At 31.9% G+C, this 16,649-nt stretch overlaps 2 protein-coding genes across 2 annotated transcripts; one reads left to right on the plus strand and one right to left on the minus strand.

The window, feature by feature from the left end:
* The first annotated feature begins 3,905 nt into the window (after window positions 1-3,905).
* On the plus strand, window positions 3,906-5,056 carry LOC124847328 (uncharacterized). The gene has a single exon (XM_047324791.2). The coding sequence runs from the start codon at window positions 4,054-4,056 to the stop codon at window positions 4,810-4,812; it is 759 nt and encodes a 252-aa protein (XP_047180747.1). The 5' UTR covers window positions 3,906-4,053; the 3' UTR covers window positions 4,813-5,056.
* A 1,424-nt stretch (window positions 5,057-6,480) lies between these two features.
* On the minus strand, window positions 6,481-11,634 carry LOC124847345 (Leucine-rich repeat (LRR) family protein). The gene is made up of 8 exons (XM_047324817.2): window positions 10,734-11,634; window positions 9,627-10,078; window positions 8,758-8,893; window positions 8,582-8,653; window positions 8,429-8,497; window positions 8,085-8,156; window positions 7,048-7,119; window positions 6,481-6,964 (listed from the first exon to the last, which is right to left on the minus strand). Exons 1-8 carry the CDS (start codon window positions 11,348-11,350, stop codon window positions 6,925-6,927), a joined length of 1,530 nt encoding a protein of 509 aa, XP_047180773.1. The 5' UTR covers window positions 11,351-11,634; the 3' UTR covers window positions 6,481-6,924.
* Window positions 11,635-16,649: the final 5,015 nt, after the last annotated feature.

Consider the following 16,649-nt stretch of genomic DNA (forward strand, 5'->3'; position numbering starts at 1 on the left):
AAAATTGGAGGACCCAATTGAAACGAACCCCCAAATATAGGGACCTCTGAACCTATTAAACCTTTTTTTAAAGTATACAATTAAGTGACCTTAATTTTTTATCATTAAATAAAAATAATTTTTTTTTCATATATTTTAAATGGTTCAAATTTTGAATTGTTTTATCTATAATGTACAAACTTAATTAATTATAAATGATTCTTAAAAAAATTTAAAATTTCATTATCAATATTTTTATTAATAAAACCTAGTTTTGGTTGTAAACAAAATAAACTCAACTCGTAGTATTTTAAAGTGTCGATTTTATTTTTCTTTAGTAAACGTTTAAATTTAATTTCTAAATTTCAACTTTTTCATATATATATATATATATATATATATATATAATTTTCAGATTAATCTTTAATAAAATAATTAAAAAAAGTTAATTTGAAAATCATTAACGTTCGGATTTAAAATATAAACTCAATAATATATATATAACTTATTTATACAATGAAAAACTGTCACAGTATTAGACAAATTAACATTTTTTTAATAGAGAAGACAAATAAGATATAAATCAACTTAAGGTACAATTAAGTGAATAACAATATAACAAATTTTAATTTTTAGATTTTATCCTTTTATCTTATATGACAGAATGGAGAAATGCCAACCATTCCTTTTACCATTTGTAAAACAGATGTAACACGTGCATAACACAAACACAAAAGATATAAAAATAAATTAATAAGTATTGACTAATATGTCAAATTAATTGCTTCATTGATTGAGAAAGAAAATAAGAAGATATAAATCATAATTAATTAGTAAGAGAATTAAGATAACTAACCAAATTTTTTTCTTAAAGAAAATTATGATTTATTGAGAAAAAGAGTAAGCTCATTAAATATCATTCACAGTACAATAAAAATTAACAATATTAAAAAAATAAGTGTTTTTAGGAGTTCTAAAAAAATTGTTTTACACTGGAGGGCTTGCAGAAAAAGAAGAGGTGAAGTATACCAAAAATAAAATATTTATAAAAAGTATAAAGGTTATGAGTGAATAGGTAGCCCTAATTTGTTGTCCCGAGGACTCTTCTTGTTGGTTTGAATTGGTATTGAAAGGTGTGGTATGATACGTGACACACTCCTAACAAACAAGCCTAACTCCTCCATAGTCAATAACCTCAACTTGTACAAATCAAGTTGCGTGTTCTTAAATTAAAACATTTTAATCATCACCTATCCTTATTTATTTCAAAAATTACGAAACTCTGTCTTCAACTAAATATTCTTTTTATGCTCCATTTTATCTCATTTTTCCTTTCCTTGTTTCACCCACGACAACAACAGTACAGACCAATCATTTTCTGCTCGTGTTTCTGAAGGGCAAAAAAGGAAGTTATGCATATTCATAACCTACACCGGTGACTGATTAATCAAACATATACATGAGAGAGAGGAGCACTTAATTTGAACTTATTAACGGAAATAACTACGCTTGTGCTAAGAAAGTAAGGTTATATTTTCGCTTTTAATTAAAGCAAACAACATTATTAAACCCACCTAATGTCAGTCCTCGACAACATCCAGCTCAGTTTATTACGAGCTCAAGAACTTGGGTCGTAGTCAAATCGAAACATTACTTCATTTCTTTACTCTTTTATTCATAACAGCTGTGATTGACATGAATCCTCTTTAAATTAATAGAATGGTCTTATTGGTCTAAGGTCCCTTTCTCATAGAACAGTGTAGTCACATTGGCTTGTGTATCATTGGTTTTTTCTTATTATATAGTTTAAAATCATTAAGTGTCATGTTTCTAGAAATTATTATATGGTTTAGAAACATTACGTGTTTGTGTTTTCAGCGAATCTCCTTTTTTTCTGTAGGAGTTGTTGCATAGTTCGGAATCATGGAATCTGTATGTGTCCATGTTTGTGGTCAATCTGTATAAAGTGTAGATGTTTTTCCTCTTGAAACGTGCACGGTGCAACGAGTTTTAGTTTCACTTTGAGGCTCTTCATGTTAAATCCACACCAACAAGACAAGCATGTGGCCCCTCTTTCTCTCAAAGCAACACATGCCTGGCTATCCCATATATGCTGAATTGGAAGGTACTACTACTAAGTTCTTGTTACATAACTCTTTACTCTTGTCTGTTACTGGCGAAGTTGGATAGTACATGCATCAATTCTGAAGGGCCCCACTTGAATGGTACAGGTCAAGGTGCCGAGAAGCAGTGATCTTTACAGTTGATGGCTAGAGGGTCTTCCTTCCCTTCTTGGTCTTTCTGCAGAACTGTAGAAGGAGATAAAGAAATTGCTGGCACTACAAAGAAACTTGAACTGTAAAGCACATATATATGTAGTGGGAGTTCAGTTGTTGAGGATAATCACTCGAGGAGCTTGAAAACATGGCATGTTGCTCTCGATTTATGGATAAAATGCTTTGAACATTAAATGTTAGAACAATCCAAAGCCATGCACTAATTGGTGAAATGTGAAATCTCACGATGTGGACTTGTTAGAAAAGGTGAAGTATTAATTGTCCTTGAATTTTGCACAAGTCTCTGCTTTGGGTAAGGATCTGCATAATTAGCAGTTTAAATTAATGAGAAATCACATGTTTAAGTATTTTGTATTTTTTGACACTGCTGTCACTTAACATTATTGTCGATCACTTCAATAATAGTCCACGGCAGGACCACAGAATGCCCAAGGATAATGTACTTATAAACAAAAGAAGCCAATGTGTAATAATTGAAAGATTTACCCCAATGTTCATTAGCTGTCAGGAATTAATTAGAGCCTCACCAAATCTTAATGGAAGCTTTTTCAAGAGCTCAACTCTTGATTTCCTCTTCTTAGGACAATAAACTCATCTGTACATTCAAAAAATAACAAACTCAACCAGCTGTGACCAACTTATTTGGAGGGCAACTTGGTCATTTCCTTCATATCTCTTCAATCTTTAACCCCAGTTGTCACATGCTCAGAAACTACTCTCATGTGCCCACATGCTTGGGACTCCTCCATGTTAAGTCCCTGCATGCAGGTGGAGTCAAAATAACAATCCTATCTTTCTTTGACCAAGCACTTTAATTCTAATATATGTGTCATCAGGATCCTTAAGCTTATTTGTCAAGCCTTAATATAACTTCAAATAATTTCATCCCCTTCTGTCTTTTCTGTATCATCTTCTGTACTGCACAAACCATTACTAAACAATCTAAAAGAAAAAGGCCTACATATCTTCACTTCTAAATGTTTACCATATTCATTCATGTAATCACATGGAGTTGTCATTTTATTTTCTGAGCTAATTCGCTTCTTTTTTTTTCAATCTTTTAGCAGTTAAGGGAATCCAATGTTTGAAACATCTCTTATGCCAAACTAACATCTTTGAAATTTCAAGCATTTGAATTTTAGACTTCTTGTCCAACTTCTAACCCCACCAATATCTTCTTGCTTGATCTATTTGAACTTTCAAGTGACATTGACCACACCAAATCTATTTAGGAGTGTGCAAGTCGAGCATTATTTTATTTAAGCAGATTAAAGAGCACAGCAGCACCAAAATAAAATTATGATACTTGACAGCGTAGCATAACACCCTCCATTGAAAGATATGTACTCCTTTCCCTCTATCAATGGAATGGGAAAGTAAAATGGTAAAAAGTGATTAAACCACTCACACATACACATATATTCAGAAAAATATTAAAGCATGCAGACACGGGGGTTGAGGCTTGCATGCAAAGAATTGCCAATGAAAAGCTTTTGTCTTTTACTTCCCAAGGCGTCCATGTGCTGTCCCTATATTCTAAACAGAACCTTAAATCACTTGTTTCGGGTTTACCAGACCATTTGATTATTATAATCTCACCGTCCTGACAGTTAAAAGAAGAGAGATTAAAAATGAAAAGCAACATTAAAGCACTCTTCTCCCCCTTTAAAAATCACAATTCTCATGCATATGCTAGAGTAGAGCCTAAGCGCACACACCTCAGTTGCCAACAACTCCACATACAATCTCATCTCTCCGTACCCTCCAAAAAAGAACTATGGTTTCCCTTGAACCTATTGAGGGCAACCCCAGATCTAGTGATGCACCTTCAAGTCCTAGAATATCTTTCTCAGCAGAGTTCTTAGATGAGAACAACTTCATCTCCATCAGTCCAAACGCTGAGTATGAGAAAGATCAAGAGAAGGAACGTGAGAGAGCAAGGAATGCTGCTGAGTTTGAGTTCCTTTCAAACAACATGAGCAACAGCAACACAGTGTTAACTGCTGATGAGCTTTTCTTTGAAGGGAAGCTCCTACCCTTTTGGCAGATGCAGCACCTAGAGAAGCTCAGCAAGATCAGTCTCAAAACCAAGGAGGGAGAGGAAGAGGAGGAAGAGGAATTAGAAGAGGAGGCAGTGGTGAGCAACAACAAAGAAGATAGTAGTAGTAATAGTAGTAGAGTAAATTGGTTTGTAGATGATGACCCATCTCCAAGGCCACCAAAGTGCACCGTTCTTTGGAAAGAGTTGTTGAGGTTGAAGAAGCAACGTGCTTCTTCTTTGTCACCCTCTTCTTCTTCCTCGTCTTCTTCCTCTTCTGCAAGCTCACTGGGTGATGTAGCTGCGAAAGAAGGGAAAGAAGGGTCAAGGAATAACAACAAAGAGCAGCAAGTGAAGAGGGTAAAGAAAGGGTTGGAGAGAACAAGGTCAGCTACTATTAGAATTAGACCAATGATTAACGTGCCAATTTGCACACAGGTGAAAAGCAGTGCCTTGCCCCCTCTTTTCCCACTTAAGAAAGGAAAATTAGAGAGGTAAACCAAAGATGTTGCATGCCACCATGCCTATGTTTATTTGTTTAGTTTTATCCTTCGGAATAAGTTTGTTTTTGGTTTTGGTTTTGGTTATTTCTTATATTTGTTCCAACAAATCATGTTGCCATGGTAGATTAGGTGTTAATTTGGGTGGATCTGAGAAATTACAATGTAAATTCTGACTTGTATAATCATTGGATTGTGCATTATTTTGGCCTGGGTTGGCAATGGCATCGTTAGTTTTGATAGATGAAGAGTAACGAGACAGTGAGTTGCAGTGAGATGCAGTAAGATGCAGGGTTCCTGAACTTGCGAGTCCCACATGGGCACCTGTCAGCCACATACATCTCATCGATCGATCAACGCAAGCAATTATTATGCACTGCTAAAATAATACATTTTTCTAAATAAAAATAAAGAGCAAGAGAAATATCAGTGTTCGCTTCTAAAGATTCACACCACGTTCAGCAATATTTGAATTCCTTGAGGGACATGTGTCAGAAATTCTACTTCGGAAGCAGATTAAACAATAATCTTTTGAATACTAGGAACACTGAATTGCAGTAATGGTACTGGAACCCAACCAAGTTCCACAAAAAAGAAGGCGATTACGCCTTCATTGTCTCATTTTGGGCTCAAAATCATACCACACGATTGATATTCAACTAATTTAGATTCTGCTGAATAAGGGTGTGATTATTTTTTTATAAGTCTGTGTAAAATTGATTTTTAATAAATATGATTTTCTAAACTTTGTTTTGAATACGATTAAATATGTTTATTTTTTTTATTTTAATAATTTGCCAGTAGTACAAATACTATACTATTTAACTAAAACTACTTAAAATTTTTATTTCAACTAAAAATTAAGTTGTATAATCAATTTTTTTAATGTAACATTATTTATCTAAAATCATATTGTCTAGTATTTTTGTATAATTTTAGATGATGCAACAAACATGTACTTGGATTAATGTGAATATCTACAACTATACAAATTCAAATATACAATTTACAGAACAAGACTCTCATTCTCTCTGTGACTAATTTTTAATATATATGTATATATATTAAAAATTATTGGTTATAAAGCTTAGTTTAAAAAAACATTTATTTTATACAGCATATGTCTTAATTGGATACTATATTTTAAATAAAATGCATGAAATAAACATATAACTTTTTAAAAAGAAGACCACCAAAAACACATCTTTGAAATTCAATGAAGTGTTTGGATTCACAAACTGAATTTGTAAAATTCTAAATGAAAGCCAAGCTTAACTTATGAAGTTACCTCAACCGAAATAAGTAAAAATGGGGTTTCCAATTTCGCATGGGCCATACATAAAGTAAAGGTTGAAACGTGAAAACAAAAAGTTAATTTGGGAATACAAAAAGTTATTTTACCTCCTATCATTCTTATAATGTGAAAGTAAGTTTAAAGTGATTTCTCCCTCATTATCATTCAAGGGGAAACAAAATCTTTCCGTCACTTTTTTTCGCACCAAATTCTCAAGCATCATCTTTTTATTATTTTATGATTATATGTTCGAGTAAACAGGCCATAAGATAAATGTTAAGATTCAAATCTCACTTTGGGTAGAAATCGATAAACAAAAAATTATGCTCATACCCACAAAATATAAAGAAATAAAAAAAAACGGGCACAATATGCACGAACAACTGCTTTTATGTCATGTAAAAATACAAGACACGGTAATTACTCTAATATCAGAACATGATACAAATCACAGAAGTATGAAAATAGACAAAGCAAGTTATGAAAAAACAAGAAAAAACAAACCAAAATTTTCAATAACTAATGAATAATTACTATACAAGGATTTGTATGATACAATTTCAAATAACATTCCATTTTGAAAGGAACCGAGTCAAACGACTGACCAATCTGAAAGTACACTCCAAGTTAATAGAAGAAACCCGTATGTCTTCCAGCAAGGGAAGGCTGAGATGAAGTTTGATCTTCAGTTGATGAGTTGACAAAGAAGAACTTCCACCATAGAATCAGAATACTCTTCTTAAGATGTAAAAGAATAAAAATTTCTTGAAAAAACAGAATAGTCTTCATCTTTACATTGGAAGGAAATAAAATCACTCAAGATGCCGGGGGGGATAAGAAATTATTTCCAGAAGTTCTGTTGGTAATAAATAAGCGCATGTCAGTAAAACAACAACTGTGGTTGATGCTGACAATAATAAGAGATAGGTCTTTACTTACCTGACATCCAGTCCTGGTTTTCCAATGAGATTTGCTGGAATTGGACCAGTCAAATTGTTGTTCTGTAAAAATCTGCAACAAAATGGGGGACGGGGGGCAATCATCAGTTAACATAAAACAAATATGGAAAAGAAGACAATTATAGGGACAAGTAATGGAATTGAAGAGTAACTCGCAGATCTTAAGAAGGAATGACAGCCAGAATTCAAAGATACATAATTTACAAATACCAAGTACATGAGCGATACTACTAAGTTTGTGTCACTATATAAGAAAATCCTATTTTATTTAAAAGGACACTACAGTATTGCTTGGTAATCATTCCCTCACTCCAAGTTATCCTCGTGCTAACTTTGGCATTCGATCATGAGAAATAAAAATTTTCCAACAAGAAAGCAAAAAGTTGTAATTTGACGAGGTGCCTGGGGGGCCAGGGATGGTAAAATTGGAGTGGCACAGTGTAGACAGAAAATAATTGTAGTGAAATAAATCTTTTAAATTCTCCAGGACATGAGTTGTAAATATAATTTCTAATTGCAATGATAGCTAGAGAGGTGCATGAAAGACGTAGTCAGGCATAATTGCAACTAAAGTCTACAAATATTAATAAGTAAAGTCTACTCGCAAGTGAAATTTCATAGATTGATCGAAATCAAAGTATGCGAGGATTGAACAATCAAATCTCTTATTTTTTCATTAGACATCAAATTCACTTTGCTTTTTCCTCGGCATGTTTATTTATCAGGCCAAAGCCAAAACTCAATTAGCTTTGAACAAATGTCTGTTCTGATTCTTACCAATCTAATCAAGCATCACAAAATAATGAGCAGAGATTAGTTATATAACTAAACTCATAATGATCATAATCAATATAGTTTTACAAGTTGACTTAATTTTCTAGACATAATTGAATGTATCAAAATGTAACTGGAAAAAGGAGGCGGCTTGTAGGGAAAATTTTCCGGTATTGAAATAGCCAAAAAAAAAACACAATTTGCTTGTAACCTCTGGTAAATCTAGAATAGGGTACAACTTACACTTCTTGCAAGCTGCTGATGTTCCCTAAGGATGAGGGAATTTCTCCACTGAATTGATTGTCTTCCAAGTGCCTTAAAATAAAATAACAATATGCAAATACTGAGCTCCATGAATACATTGAAGTTTTCTTGGATTTCAAACATTTTTCGATCGTGAAAGTTGCTATAGAACACGACTACATGAGTTGTTTTATGATAAAAATAACTTGCAAAAATATGTTTGTTTCCATTAAATGAAAAATGGTAGACTAGCTACAGCCAGTGATGAGATAAATTATATGAAAAAAGAAAAACTATCATGTCATACTTAAAAATACACACACACACTTCAAGTATCAACTTACAGTGTTTCTAACATCTTTAGTGAACTGAGGTCAGGAATTTGCCCCGTTAAACTGTTATTCCCAAGCCAGCTGCAAGAAAGGCAATGATTTACTGATCATAAAATTTGAAATACTAAATTTCATAAAGTGATATACGTAAATTAAAGAGCCTACATGTTAGTCAGGGCTGTCATATTGGCAACAGAGGGCGATAAAGATCCAGAAAGATCCATACCTGTCAAGTTTCTGAACGAAAACAGGAAATCATAAGTAAGCTATTCATTCACACAGCAGAATAGGACAGAAAGGACAGGATACCATGTGCTATAACAACTCAAGTCTGGTCTTACAAAGTCACTACACGGATACGTGGTCCTTCAGAACATGTGATGCCAATCCATGAGTACTGCTGAGGCATACAAGGATCACCATTCCAATCCGGGGGTGGATTTCGAAGGCTCTCTTTTACTTTTTCCAACGCAATAACTGTCAAAAGCAAGTTACCATTACTAACGCACTACAACTATGATGAAAATGTTGCGACTTAAAATAAAGAATAACCAGTCAGCAGATCCTGTTTTTTTTTTTGGGCCGCCAATGGCTTGCTACCATCAACCCCCAACCCCCAGAAAAACGCATTGAGAATTTCTCTTTGATATGTGAGAAGGAAAACAGAACTCGGGTTAAAATAGAGGTAATTGTCGAGTAGTAATGGCATTCGTTACACTTCTCACTACAGATTTGTCCAATTTCAAAACCTTTCTTACTAAGCTGGTGCAAGCATGACAATGAAAAAAAATACTATTACAGTGACAGTATACTGACCTATTCTTATCTTCAATCATTCCCATCATTCATAAAAAAATTCGTAGCTCTATCATTCTTTAACTCGTCTGTTAAAAAAATTTATCTCTCCTTCTCGCTTAAAAAAAGTGCAAAACAAAACTCCTCTAATCCCTTTTCTCTAGAACTTTACTCAAAACTGTATCTTAATATGTTGCCGTTGTTCATATAAAGTCGTTTTAAGATTTGCAATTTTGATTAGTGAAACAAAAAACCTTAGGATATATATTGCTAGACAGTGGCACTGGATGAAGATATTTTCCATCCTGTGCGTAGAAACTTGTATTTTCTTGTTGGCGAAGAAATAATGTCAAACGTAAGATTGTTTCAGAAATGACCCAGAGCTAAGAAAAAAACATGAAATCAAAAGCTATACCATCTCGAGTTGAAGTTCTTCCTTTAAGTGGCAGCAGATAAAAAACTTCACCAGCATTGATTAAGGGGCCCCGAGTTGAACTTGCATCAGGGGTCAAAGTTATTGTAGTAGGACCAGAAAGAGGCCACTGGCTGGCAAATACAACACTGCCTGATGGGATCACAATCAAATTATGGTAATAAGTAATACCATTTACGCTTATGTTAAAAACTCTTGATCCAACAGTGTTGTCAGCAAAGTATAGTGCGATGTAGTATTTAGAGCTTGGAAGTAGCGCTGTAGGCCATCTCAGTTCCAAGGATTCCAATTGTTCAGATCCTACGTGCGTCTCGAATATTTTTGCAGGTGGAAGATTCCAAAAACCATAAACAGAAACATTGTCAGTGCTTGCTATGGCAGAACTACTCTGCTCAAAAGGCACCCATATACGGTCAAACTGATCATCAGGATACCTGAACAACAACAGAAAAACCCACCATTCTGCATCAGAGACCAGGGAAACAACAATTAAAAAGAACACGAAGGTAATGGTTTCATAGTAAAAAGGGAACTCGTAGAGTCCAACACATTATCCGTGATTACTTATATATGAAAATAGTTTAATTAATGAGAGTCCATATGCTACCTGATAAATTTAGAGGTTTTGGTACAGTTAGTTTTAGATGAATGACTTCTCGTCATGAACTAACTGTACCAAATCTCCTAAATTTATCAGATATCGTACATTTCTTTCAACTATCAAATTAAGAAACGGCTCCATTTTTCAGGGTATAAAAAAAATTACCTGAATTATCATTTTCATTTGTAACTGGATAACTTTATAATAAACAATTACATTAAATTAAATTATAATTCTAATTAAATTCATAAGAAAAAGTCAAATTCAACTCGGAATTTAATCCATAAGCTTCCTTAGCTGCCTTGAAAGTTGAATTGCAACCTTCTCTTAAAGGTTACTCTCTTTTTTCACCGTAGAGAAAAGAGAAAAGAGAAAAGCAAACAAAAACTTAACATTAACTTAATTTAAAAAAAAAAAAAAACTAAAGGAACAAAGCTACAAAAGACACCGAGTTTGACCATGGAGGGCAATGAAAAGGATAAACAAACCGAATGGGTGATCCGGAGTTTCCAAAACTGTGACGCGCAAACAATGCAAGGCCAAAGCTATTGAAGTCCGTGGTATTGTAGAGAGAATCCTCGAGAATCAAGAATTCCAAAGAAGAGATAAACGGGTCAGAATCTGTGTAAGTATTGGAACCGATGCAGAGGTTCATGATCTTCCCCTGGGCCATGAAAACTCCTTCGTAGAACGTGGAGTTTCCGTTGGCGTAATCTCCAGTGGTGTTGACCACGCTCCAGAGGGTCCCATCGAGGATCTGGTCAAAGACGGGTGGCGAAGGGTGATCGACGCCGTTGACTCCTCCGTAGAAGTAGGTGGTACGCACCAAGTACTTTGCGCCGCGGTACGTGGGAACATTGTAGCAGTGCTTCTTGACTTGGCGAGGAAAGGAGCGAAGGGTTTGCAGAGTGGGGAAGAGAACGGGAGAGGTGAGGGTTTTGGGCGAGCCCGAAGAGACGAAGCTCCAATCGGGGAGCCATGTTCGGTCATCGAATTGGGCCTCTGATTGGGCCCCGCAGTTTATGAGTAGGCCTCTGGGGGGCGCTTGGGAGAGAGAGATGGGGATGAAGAGGAGAAGGAGAAGGAGAAAGAGAAAGAGGGACATGGTGGTTGAAGTGGTTGGAATGAGAAAAATGAATGAATGAATGAATAAATGAGGTAGTTAGTTAAGATTGTGATGTTTTCGTGGTGGAGTTTGAAAGGGTCTTGGAGTTGGAGTGGTAGGAAAGAAAACACAGAAGAATGGAGAAGAAAAGAATATGACTATGGAATATGGATTGGTTATTGGTTGGAACGGGTAATGATAACGCGGGAAACAAAGTTTACCGGTCAGACACCACTACTCTAGTTGTTTTGTTGGATTAGATACACAAACAAAACATTAGTGGGATGCCGTTTTCTTCCTCTGACTCTTTCTCTTTCACTCAAACAAACATGTTTTAAATTTCTTTTCGTATCATTTTTAATGGAGTCAGAAGATGTCAAAATGATCTTGACAATGTGATTAAGAGCCTGAGAAAAGAAATTTCCTTAGTGAATTGATTAGACATGTTTACATTAAAGGTTCAATGATGCTGTGTGCGTGTGCAGTGCCGGCAATACGTAAAATTGTATAATTACTATTTGTTAGACAGTTATTTTTTTAAAGATAATATTGATAAGGAATATGATGACTATTATTGTGAATTATAGGACTGTATTGTATTTCCTAAAGCACATAAATAATAGAATAATATGAAACTATACTATTTAATTTATCATTAAAGTAGTTTGTACAAAAGTAAAAGCGAAGGTTTTTTTATGTTAATGCAAAAAAAAAGTACACAATAACTTTCAATTAAAGTACAGTTTATTACATTCAATGAATAAAAAACAAACTCATTGAATGAGGGGGGATTCTTCATGTTTTCTTAGCGCATTCATTGCTTCACCGACTTAGTTATCTCTTGTTAAAAAATTGCTTAAAATTATAATTTCATTTTGGATTTATCTCATGCTGTTGTTTTCCATTGGCTTAAGACGGTGTGAGAAGCTCCCTCCCCTTGACTTCTAACGCATTTATCTAGGATTTTACAACTGGGAATGAGATATTAAATTTCAGTGTAATTTGCAATGTAATGTATGTTTGGAATTGTCTTTCTAAATTATATTACAAATTGTATATCTGCTTAATTAAGAAAAATTATATTTTAATATAATATACGTGTTATTTTTTTCATTAAGTTTAAGATACGTCGTCATAACAAACAATAAATAGTAAAATAGTATAAAAATGACTGTATGAAAATATTGTAAAAAATTATAATAAAATATTTTTTTCTTTACCTTTCCATCTGTGATAATGGACGAGCATTTACTATATCTTGTGACCAAACTCACCTTCCCATAATTTTTAGCCCATGCTCGTTCCAGAATGTCATTATTTTTTCCAATACCAGTGAAACAACTTCACCAAACACCACTAAACGACAAATCAAATCAAAATTCTACAATACGACGTACTGGATGATTTTGCTTATAGATCATTGAATCAAGCAAGAACATGATCGAATTTTTTACAAGAATCAGGGAGACAAAGAACATAGGAATTGCAACATTCCAATGGATATTTAGATCGCCCACAAGGCCAACAAGCTCAACAAAATCACTGATAAGATTTGTGAAATCCTCCTGCAAATTTTTCTTATAATGTAACTTAAATTTTGCACTACGAATCTTATAATCCAAATATAAAAACATATTTTACAATTTAAAATATGAATTTTATATTTTGAATTATATAATCAGATGCAATTTTCTTCTATGATTTTAGAATATATAATCTGAAATATAAAAATTTTGATTTTTTTATTTAAGATTGTATAATCCAAAATAATTACGATGATGCATCTGGAACTTAAATTCCGTATAAAGGTATAATTAGTATTTCAAAAATTACAGGATTCAGGAAAATCATACTGGATGGGGAAGAACTAAAAGGATCTCAAATGGAAAAGAAGAAATTCCCTTTATTTCTTTTCTTAATAGGTGGTGTACCTCACCACCACTAGTTCTTTTTTTCTTCTTCTTGTCCTCTCTTTTGCAGGGCGAATCACAAAACACGCTCATAATTATATGATTTCTTTTTTAATCTTATTGGATTTAATAACATTTTTTAATAATATTTTGATAATAAATTATATATTATTATTTTATTGATATGTATATTTAAAACGTACTGATCTATCACATAAATCATTGTAAAAAAGTTATAAAAAAGAAAAAGTTATTGTAAAAACTTTTTCCTTTACTATTTCCCGGCTCTAACATTTTGAACTATTCAACTTCTTTCTCACATTAAGCCTCTAGCATTTTGAACTATTCAACTTTTACTAACACATGTTTATTAATATTTTATTTTTCTCTGCAACTGGATGTGTTTACTTTGTACAAGAACGTTAACTTTAAAATTAGTCAATTATATTTAAGTTTAAAAATATTAAGGACCTCTTTAAAATTAAAATTTACAAAAGAAAAATAGACAGTAAATTATACTCGAATATTTATACTTTTTTAAGAGATACTTGTTTCATATGAAAACAAGTTCATGTGTTTAAAACTTAAAGAAGATTTTGTGGTATTTTTAAAACTTAAAAGGTGTAAGTAAAAAGAAGAACGATGGAAGTTCCTTGTAAAGTTTTCACATAATTAACATTAACATTTATTTGTAAGATAAGACATGAGATTATAAAACTTACACGAGAAATTAACATTAATTTTGAAATTCTACAAAAAAAAAACAATGATGAATATAAAACAAGGAGTGTAAAAGCTTCACTTAAAATTAACAAAATTTTACTGTTAAAGTGGGAGAGTTGATTTTCTTTGTAATATGTTAAGAACGTGTAATAGATAGATTTCTCTTAAATAACTCTGTCAAACGAACTAAAGTCAACTATTGTAAATGATGAATGCCAATAAATAAAAATGTTGAGAAGTAAGTCCTCAAAACTTGAATGATTATATTTGTTAAATAAAAGAGGATTCTAAAATTAACTTCTTTAACAATATGATGTTAAATTGTGATTCTTTTTTCACAACCAAGTTCATGATTTTAATAACACGTAATAATTAAGAAAGATGGTTAAAATAATAAATAGTTAAACTAACTTGAGTTATAAATAATAAATGTTAGAAGGTGATTAGTATGTTATCTACGACTCTAAAAATTTAAATTGTTTTATGACTGTAAAATTGGTGAACCGTAATTCACACCTTAATTTTTTAATTAGACCGAAGCGAATATATTCTTCTCTTTATTTTTGTTATCATATTTTTTGTTGGGAAGCAATTTGCTATGCAAAATTGAATCTATAGACTCGTCTTAGATTAACCTTTCATTTTCTTTTTCTTTTAAATACTTTATTAATGTGAGTACGTCCAATTTCAAATATTTATAAGTATATTTGTCACTATATTTTCCTACATCTTGTATCTGATTATTTCTTTAATTGTTCATAGATATAAATGTACTTATTTTGTTATTCTTGAAATTTTCTTACGTTATCAATATGTATAATTTGTGGTTATAAATGTATTCCTTGTAATAGTTCATTTTACGCTATATTTTATCCTTGAGACAAAGCTACACTTGCTTCTTTAAAAATAAAAAGTAAGTATTTTTGCACCAAACAAAACAAAACTTTCATGAAAAACAATTAATTTTTGTTAAATAATTTTAGAAATTAAATCGATTAACATAGACAATTATTGAAAGTTTTAAACATTTATTTTGAATATTTCAGAATTTGGACGATACAAAATGTTTAATTGAAAAGGAGTATCGCAGAATCACTTTTCTAATTCCGGGTTTGTGAAACCATATTCCATGAATATACATGTTCAATTTTTTTATACTTAATCTGAAAATTATACCCATTTCACATATTTTTTTTCATTATTCTCTAACATTGGCAATATTTATTCATTTTTTAATAAAGTTACATACTCTCTGTGCTGTTTTTTTTACGTATGAACCAAATACAATCATTAAAAACAAGAAAGTAAGGAACGTGTACAACAGAAAAGTGAAATATTTGAAAGAAGCAAGGATTACTACTACCCTCAAAGGAGGTCTATGCAATCAAATCACAAAATAGAATCAACAAATAATTGTAAAGTTGAAAATTGATGCCTTAGCAGTCAAACCTCTTGCTGGAGACTAAATCCAATTAGTAGGAATAAAGTCAAATATTAAATTAAATATTAAAATCAAATTGATTTTATTTATATGTTTAATTTGGATATTTTTTTTAATAAAAATTCTAACTACTTAAAAATATATCAATTCACCTATTAACGAATCATATATTTCAACGTTTATTTAATTGACAGAAAGATAGAGTCACACCTTTACAATAGCTAGTTTTTATTTTGTAACCATTTCTTTACCGTTTGACTAAGTTTTTAAACTTTTGTATTAAAAGTTAGTTGAAGAATTTATTTCTAATTCTGAAAATGCGATCTTAATCATACTTCTTATTTTTCTCCAGAACAGCAGAAATAAAAAAAATGAAAACACTGTATTTTATCAACACAGATAAAAAAATTTGTGTGCAATGATAACTGATGATCACACGTGTCTATCAGCACACTATAACTGATTTTCAAAACTATTAGTCAATTATTTATTTCACACACCCATCTCAAAATTGATTTTCATGACCAAAATAATTGACTATCCATACTATTCTGAAATTGATAATCCAACATGTCCCTCACTCCTTTGTCACAAAATAAAATAAAATTAGAGTTCACAAGGATCAAATCTTATGCTCAATAACTTAAGCTAATTTTACTTGAACCATTGCACCACATTGATTTATCAACGATGTAACATGGTACCTTTGAATAAAAATTTTCACGAAAAGAACAGAATGAATAAACAAAACATTTTTATTTTTACATAATTTACAATTATTTATATATAAATTACTTTATTTAAAAAAACTCTTTTATATTGATTTAATTAAAAAATAATTTAAATTTATACGTAAATCAATTTTAGTTTCTAAAAAGGTTTATTTTACTTTATTTTTACTTTTTAGAGTATTTGCAAATAAATTTATCTGCACATATTTTAATTTTTGTTTGTTTGCATATTTTGTATATTTTATGTCTGTGTATTCACACGTGTTCAGCAAGTATTTAAATATTGAATTAGTGATCCAGGAATCTGTTGGAGCATATAAGTTTCTTCAAGTTTTATAGCATTGATCCAATGTCTAACAATTGACTATTCGTATATTTATAATCGTTTTTCATAGTTCCAAAGGAGATTTTAACTGAATAAAGTATTATTTAATTTAGTTATTTTTATTCTTTAAAACTAAAAACAGATAAGGCAGCTTCATTTTAATTGATTA

Source organism: Vigna umbellata, chromosome 8 (assembly GCF_029865625.1).
Source record: "Vigna umbellata cultivar VRB3 chromosome 8, Vumbellata_1.0, whole genome shotgun sequence".
NCBI classification, from domain to species: domain Eukaryota; kingdom Viridiplantae; phylum Streptophyta; class Magnoliopsida; order Fabales; family Fabaceae; genus Vigna; species Vigna umbellata.

What these genes read in the sequence shown, in the direction of transcription:
- LOC124847345 (XM_047324817.2), bottom strand. Translation starts at nt 11,350, where the DNA reads ATGTCCCTCTTTCTCTTTCTCCTTCTCCTTCTCCTCTTCATCCCCATC. An exon ending in AACTCCGGATCACCCATTCG is followed by an intron (nt 10,079 to 10,733) that starts GTTTGTTTATCC and finishes GTTGTTGTTCAG; the next exon opens with GTATCCTGATGATCAGTTTG. An exon ending in CGTATCCGTGTAGTGACTTT is followed by an intron (nt 8,654 to 8,757) that starts GTAAGACCAGAC and finishes GTTTTCGTTCAG; the next exon opens with AAACTTGACAGGTATGGATC.
- LOC124847328 (XM_047324791.2), top strand. Translation starts at nt 4,054, where the DNA reads ATGGTTTCCCTTGAACCTATTGAGGGCAACCCCAGATCTAGTGATGCA.